This window comes from Cyprinus carpio, chromosome A6, assembly GCF_018340385.1.
Source record: "Cyprinus carpio isolate SPL01 chromosome A6, ASM1834038v1, whole genome shotgun sequence".
NCBI classification, from domain to species: Eukaryota; Metazoa; Chordata; class Actinopteri; order Cypriniformes; family Cyprinidae; genus Cyprinus; species Cyprinus carpio.
The window spans coordinates 12,098,707-12,105,541 of record NC_056577.1 but is presented as its reverse complement, the minus strand read 5'-3'; the positions used below and the strand labels follow the sequence as shown (position 1 = coordinate 12,105,541).

General features: G+C 41.8%; 1 protein-coding gene across 1 annotated transcript; it reads right to left on the bottom strand.

The window, feature by feature from the left end:
• Window positions 1-245: 245 nt before the first annotated feature.
• LOC109105758 (zinc finger protein ZXDC-like) lies at window positions 246-6,757 on the bottom strand. Its single transcript, XM_042758085.1, has 9 exons — window positions 4,841-6,757; window positions 4,583-4,735; window positions 4,424-4,502; window positions 3,741-3,871; window positions 3,162-3,332; window positions 1,849-2,711; window positions 1,458-1,712; window positions 1,281-1,382; window positions 246-705 (listed from the first exon to the last, which is right to left on the bottom strand). Exons 1-9 carry the CDS (start codon window positions 6,732-6,734, stop codon window positions 619-621), a joined length of 3,735 nt encoding a protein of 1,244 aa, XP_042614019.1. The 5' UTR covers window positions 6,735-6,757; the 3' UTR covers window positions 246-618.
• Between the last annotated feature and the right edge of the window lie 78 nt (window positions 6,758-6,835).

Here is a 6,835-nt window from a genome sequence, read left to right as displayed (position 1 = left end):
TTTAAATGTAAAATTTTATTAACCTGTCCTGAAGTAAACCAAACCTAATAAATAAATTTCAACTGCGTAATTTTATAAAAAGTAGAACAAACTTTTTTTTTTTCACAAACATTTAACATAACTATATCTAGACTTTACAAAGCCATACAAAAATAGGCATCAAAACAACTTTGCTTCATAGTGGTGAATCAGGCAAGTAAGTTGAGGTCAAATCAGACTAGATATAAACAGCTCATGACAAACAGTTACTTTTTCAAAGACCAATAGTATTTATTTTGGTTAAGAGACAGATCAATGATGATGTCCACTGCCATTTATCTTTTGTGCGCTCACAAATCATTATATTGAAATGTGTACTTTTGAAAAATCAAGCAAGTCACATGATGAAAATGAAACAGAAAACTAAATGTGCTTTGATTTTGGGCAGATTAGCTTTCTGTATGGAACACAGTACTATTCTGACTTCATGTATTAAACAAGAATGCAGTGATTGGCTTAAACTAGATAATGATAAAACCAGTGGACGCACTGAGAAAAGGTACAAGATCATCTGAGAAAAAGATAATGAGAGAGACAGTCTGACAGATGGTCTTTTGGAAGCACTTTCTGTTTCCACCATCACTCCAAGTCTTGTAAGTTGATGGTGCTCCCAGTGAATTGGGAGTTATCAGATCCATTTTCATCTTCAGCCATGACTGTAGGTTCCTACAAGTATAGAACAGTAACAATTACCAAATTTTCAAAACAAAACAGGACAACTGTACGGCACACAATAAGGTACACATGTTAGTTTACAGCATGTTTGAAAGTATATTATTTTGATTATTGGGGCTTCCATAGGCTCTCTCTGTCTCACGCACGGGCGGTTTAAAACACCAAATAGTTATGTAATAGCCTATGACAAGTACAGAGAGTCTCTCTCTTGCCCCACCCAACCACGCACGATAATATCGTGTATTGGTGATCTCACAGGCTGGCGATATGAGGATATGAAAAAATGATCAAATCACCCAACACAAGTAGTTAAAATGCCAACCAGCATTGAATGCAGACCTCTACCTCGAGTGACCCGTATCTGAATACCATCTCATGGTCCTTTTTGATTCCGCCCCCCTCTCTGTCCCATTTCACATTCAATCAAACCACTTTCATATCTAAATGTTAAAGGGAAATTATGGCAAAAATACATCTAAAAAAAAAAAAACACTACACTCTACTACAAATAAAACAGAGGATAAAAAGACAGGCAATGATTATGAGGCTTAGTTTGTTGTATGAACCTGTAGGATGTTGACGGGCAGATCCACAGTGAGCTGAGAATGTGAGCACGACGTCTGTGAACTCAACTGGAAAGCCAAGTCTCCATCAGCAGCAGGGTCATCCTACAACAAAAACACTCAAAATCAATGTACTGAACTGAAGTCAGAACGCTTTCAAATTCTTCCCCATCATCTCACCTGCAGCAGCTGAATCTGTACAAACTGTGCACCTGCCACCGGATCCCGGATGGGTAGCTCACTATTTCCTGTAGCAGCTCCATCTCCAAAATGAGCACCTGAATTAGTCGGCGGAGCAGAGCTGGTGCCCTTTGATCCTTTAGTCTTTCTTTGGCCAGTCTCTGAGGGACATGTGGAAGAGCCTGGACCTTTCTGTTTTCTCCTCTTGGCAAGCTGAATGGCCCTGTAGTCTGTGCGTGCTGATCCACTGCTCTCCTAATGGAATAACAACAGAACACATTTAAACTTTTTGGTTACCTTGTTTTAAAATTACTGAAGAATGAACATTTAACCAATCTTAAAATGGATTTTTCAGCTATCAGTCAAAAAAGATAAACTCTTTACTACTAACCATAATGGGGCACGTGACCGCGGGCAACTCTGTTATTTTCTGTCCACTGTAGGATCCACTGTGGCTGGGGAACACAAACTGACACATCCCTTTATTGCCATCTGACTGAGCCTCCACCCTGTTTAACAAGGGCCCGACGGCTGTCTCACTGCCTGGCAGGTCAGCCTTTTCCTGCGGAGAGAGTAATTCCGGTACAGGGGTTGCTGCCAGAGCCATGGAGGAAAGCGGGGTGGAGAGAGAAGGAACAAGAGAGGAACCGAGTGCTGGCTGAAGAGCTGACGTCAGTGAGGAAAGAGACTGAGAGAGTGATGAAGAAAGAGATGGTGTGAGAGTAGATGGTGATTCTACAGTCAAGGGATTGCAGGAATTCAAAGTGTGGAGTTCTGAAGATGCAGTACTTTGAATAGCCAGAGCAGTTAGAGGTCCCAGATCTTCTGGGTTGCCTGTTTGCACATCATCCAAATGCAGTGTGGCATGGGGCAAAACCCCTCCACCTCCTCCAGCGCCCAATCCCGTGTCTAATACATGTACACCGATATCTTGCCCAGCCGCTAAAATGAGAGGATCCACAGTTTTTGCCCCATTAAGGGCTGAGCCGACTGATGCTTGATCTATTGTGAGGATTCCGGTGTTAACCAAAGGCATGTCCATGGAGAAGGATCCAGCCCCGGCACTGCCTTCACTGCCTACAGAGACAGCGGTGGTTCCAGGACATGCAGGGATGCTGGAGAACAGAGAAGACAAGTCCAGACTGCTGAGTTCTGCTCCTGCAGGTAATGATGGGGCACTGACAGCCTGTGCAGTGCTTGTCAGCTCACTGCTGGGGGTGAGAGTAGCTGTGTCGTCCAACTGACTTAACACATCTGCAGAAAGAGGAACAGAACATAATCAGCATGACAGGACCTATATCAAGTGTGCTGATAAATACATATATACGAAATTAAAGCCCAGCACTAGATTTATAGTTGGAGTTGTCAAGAGAAATGACCAGAATGACTTTTTCCAGTAAGCTAACTACTAATTATTCCTCCTCAAAACTGAAGACATACTAACCTGATTTTGTTCTACAAAACACAAAAAAGAGGTTCTGCAATACCCATTCTTCTTATTACTATACAATAAATGTATGCAGTAATTTTTACTTTATTCTATGTAAATAAGCAGCATGGATATTCTACCAAACTTTTATGTTCCAAAGAAAAAATGTGTTTAAGGACAAGAGGGTAAAGTAGTCATGATATTTTTCTGGATGTACTAAAGCTCAATGTCTTGCTACATAATAAACAGCTCGGAATTTGTGTGTGTGTGTGTACCTGGGGTGAGGTTGTGGTGTTTAAGCATGTGTGTCTTGAGACTGCTGCGTGATGAGAAGTGTTTGGTGCAACCGGCAACAGGACAGCGACTCCGCAGACTGACTCCATCCTGCTTGTGCTTCTTAGAATGGATGTAGAGACTACTCCGAGCTGAAAATTTTGCATTGCAACCTGCATATTTACATACAAAACAATTATAAAATTCAATCTGAAATAGAAAAATACATTGATGGTAGTCACCATGAAAATATTACATATAGAAAGTGATAGAAAATCATAAAAAATAGAGCATAAATGACTCAAACAGACTGTACAATACAAAATAAATCTTTTTAGCTGATTAACTAATGCTGGACTGTCAGAGGTCTAAAGCTCTTAAGGCCAGAATATTCTGCACAAACCAAATTAAAAAAGACTATAGGTTAATTTTTTTCCTTCAGCTGGCAATGAAAACATGTGACCCTAAGCCCAAATCTTAATGGCTGCCATGTACAGAGCTGCTCCAGTAACACAAATCAGACATTCATTCATAAGCACCAACTCTTTAAATGTGGTCTGTTCTTGTATTTAAATGCTGACCTTCTACAGGGCATTCAAATGGCTTGGTACCCAGGTGTGTGATACTGTGGCCCTTCAGGTGCTCAGCCCGTGTAAAGGATTTCCCGCAGCCTTCCTCTAGACATGCAAACCGTCGGTCATCATCGTGCTTCCTGTAGATGAAGATCAACATCTAATGAACCACTTTCAGCAGCATGTTGATGACTTTGAAACAAAATGTAATCTGAAATTAAAACTGTAAGTTATATTTTTGGTCTTTTTTGCCTTTATTTAGAGAGAACAATAGAAAGAGACAGGAAGCAATAGGGGTTAGGAGAAAGTGACAAGGAAAGGACCACAAGATGCAACTTGAAATCGGGTCGCCCCAAGCACTGCTGGCTATATGTCAGAGTGCTGTTCATGTGGCTATGCCTTATGACTTGAAATGACAAAATATGAAATATTCAGTGCACAATGTTACTGTACTTATATTATGGTGGGCACCGTGCATTGAAGGGTCTATAAGTTTTAGCATTTTAAAGTGTGATTATTTTTAAACCTATTTACTATTTATTGATAGATAATGATTAAACTTATAAAAGCGTTTTCATTAAACAATATTATTTATTCATAACTACAAAAAACTTGTAGGAATGGAGTAATAGGATATACAGTGAACGTACATGCATGTGTGGGTATAAGAGGGTCAAACCTCTGCTTCTTACCGTTTGTGCCGGAGTAATTTGGACATGCTTGTGAAGGTCCAACCGCAGGAATCAGAATCACAAACAAACGGTCTTTCACCTGGAAGGAAAAAACGAGAGGGCAATGTTAGAAAACGTAAGTAATATTGCTTGATTCTAAGTATCTGCTCATTTGTTCACCTGTGTGACTACGGAGGTGTATTTTGAGCCGACAGGCCTTGTCATATCGCTTGTCACAGCCAGGATAGGTGCAGGTGAACTGAGCCATTTCTCTAAAGTGGGTTCTGTTGTGGGAGAACAGGGCGCTGAAAGTGATGAAGGTCTTCTCACATCCTGAGGATGCACAGAAACACCACTATCAGGTTGGTACTACTATCTGCAGTATTGCTTATTGTTAACTTTGGCTTGGAAATTGGTTAAGATATCCATTGAACTCACCTGGGAACTCACACTTATGTGGTCTCTCTGGTTCAAAGTGTGTTCTTTGATGATTAGTGAGTCTCGTGGCGGTGCGAAACCTCTCACTGCATACTTCACAGATAAATGCATTTTCCTGGTCATGTGCTTTAACATGAGCTTTTAGATTGTAGACTGTGGTGAAATGGCGACCACAGTTTTCCCACTCACATTTATAAGGCCGCACTTTGTCATGAGACTGCAGGTGGCGTTTCAGTTTGTATGACGTAGTGAAGGACCAATCACAGCCCTCCACTGTGCACTTGAAGGGACGCTGGTCCTCTGTGTGTAGAACCAAGTGGATTTTGAGATTTTGCCGGGTATCAAAGGTGCTGGAACAGCCTGGTTGGGGACATCTATACTTTACTACTGAACCTTTCTTCGTCAAACCCGACGCAGTTAATAAGTTTATTGGCTGTTGTTCTTCGCAAGTAATTGTTTTGCTTTTCGAATTTTGGCAAATACTACTATCATCTTCTACAGCACAAACGGTTCCTTCTTCTTGCTTAATTGATGAGCAAGAATCCAGAGTAACACCCATTTCTGACAGCGAACAGTCATCAGCTAGAGTCAACTCTGAATCACTGCCAGCAAATCTGGCTTTTGGCTCATCTTGTAGACTCGAGGAAACATTGCTAATTTTCCCAATGGATTTACTTCCCCCATCATAATTGAGCAGTACAAAATCTTCATTGTCTTTCATTCCCAAATGTTCTTTTAAGCTTATCATACCATCCTCCTTGTAAGCATAGCCCTCTGGTGGGGTGGCTAGGGTCAAAATTCCATTTTCAATAGTCACAATGATACTCTGATTGTTAATCATGATGGTCCCAGAGAACGTTTCGTGTAAAGGTATTGGAGTCCCATCAGGACCACAGTCCCCATTACTGCTGGACTCTTGATTTGCATAATCCATGATATTCATTTCAGCCATTTCAGTTGCAACCCTGTTCTCTGGAACAAATGCAGGACTATTAATTTTCGTGACACATTGCATCAATTCATCTGTTGAATGTTCAACTAAATTATTGCTGAGCATTTCTACAGTAGAGACCTTTGGCATTTGACTGCTCCCAGAATAGTCGCCTGATAATATTGGATCTCTATTCTCTGCCACAAGACAGATCTCATGTCTAACATTTTGGCCTGATGTCTCAGATCTGGAATTTAAATTACTGTGGCTTGACAGATGTCCCGATTTGGATGTTCTGTTGAAGTTTTCGTCTGAATCTACAGGGGAACCGAGAGTCTTTGACTTGGGTGATGACGAGCCAGTCTCTTCAGCTCTGTATTGAAAGCTCGTTTGTCGTTCCTTCATGTCATCTTCTTTATGTACTATGTTAAAAACCACGTATAGTTCCTCTGGGCTCTTGTTCGAAGAGGTGGAGGTGTTGCTGAGAATCCTCTCTGTCGTGTGTCCTTGTTCACAGCGCTCGGTGTCCAGAAGGGGAAGCGCCATTTGCAGATCGTTGTCATCATGTTCATCTGCCCTCCCAAACTCGGAAGGCAACAAATCTAACTCATTAAACACCTTTTGTTTGGACGTATTCACGTCACCGAGTTCTGCATCTGCGGACTGAACGTCATATTTCTTACCATGGTTGTTTTGAAGAGGCAGAGCGCAGCCGCTGCCATTTTCCGCAACTCGAAGCGGTGAGGATCTGGCCCGGTTGTTGTGGGCGTCGCTTTCTAAGCCCAGCGATCCCGAAAGACCCGAGATCGCATTTTCAGTCACACGTGTTCTCGCATGAATCCCAGAAGCTGTTGTCTGTTGAGAGAATGTCGTGAAGAGCGGGACGCCATGTTGGTACTGGGTGTTTTTGGTGTCAGTAAGCCCCTGGATTTCCATCTTGGTGTCCCTGTAGCAGCAGCTCATGAAAGCTCCACCCTTCACATATGAGTGCCCGATCCTGATAGGCCGGTATAAAGATTACGTCATACCAAACAGAAAAATAAGAAAAAAAGGAAAACCAAATA

Excerpts from the sequence above, each read along its gene's own strand:
- LOC109105758 (XM_042758085.1), bottom strand. The coding sequence starts at position 6,734 with ATGAGCTGCTGCTACAGGGACACCAAGATGGAAATCCAGGGGCTTACT. Across the intron at positions 1,713-1,848 it reads CGGTCACGTGCCCCATTATG|GAGAGCAGTGGATCAGCACG; the intron begins GTTAGTAGTAAA and ends TTATTCCATTAG. Across the intron at positions 1,383-1,457 it reads TACAGATTCAGCTGCTGCAG|GATGACCCTGCTGCTGATGG; the intron begins GTGAGATGATGG and ends TTTTTGTTGTAG.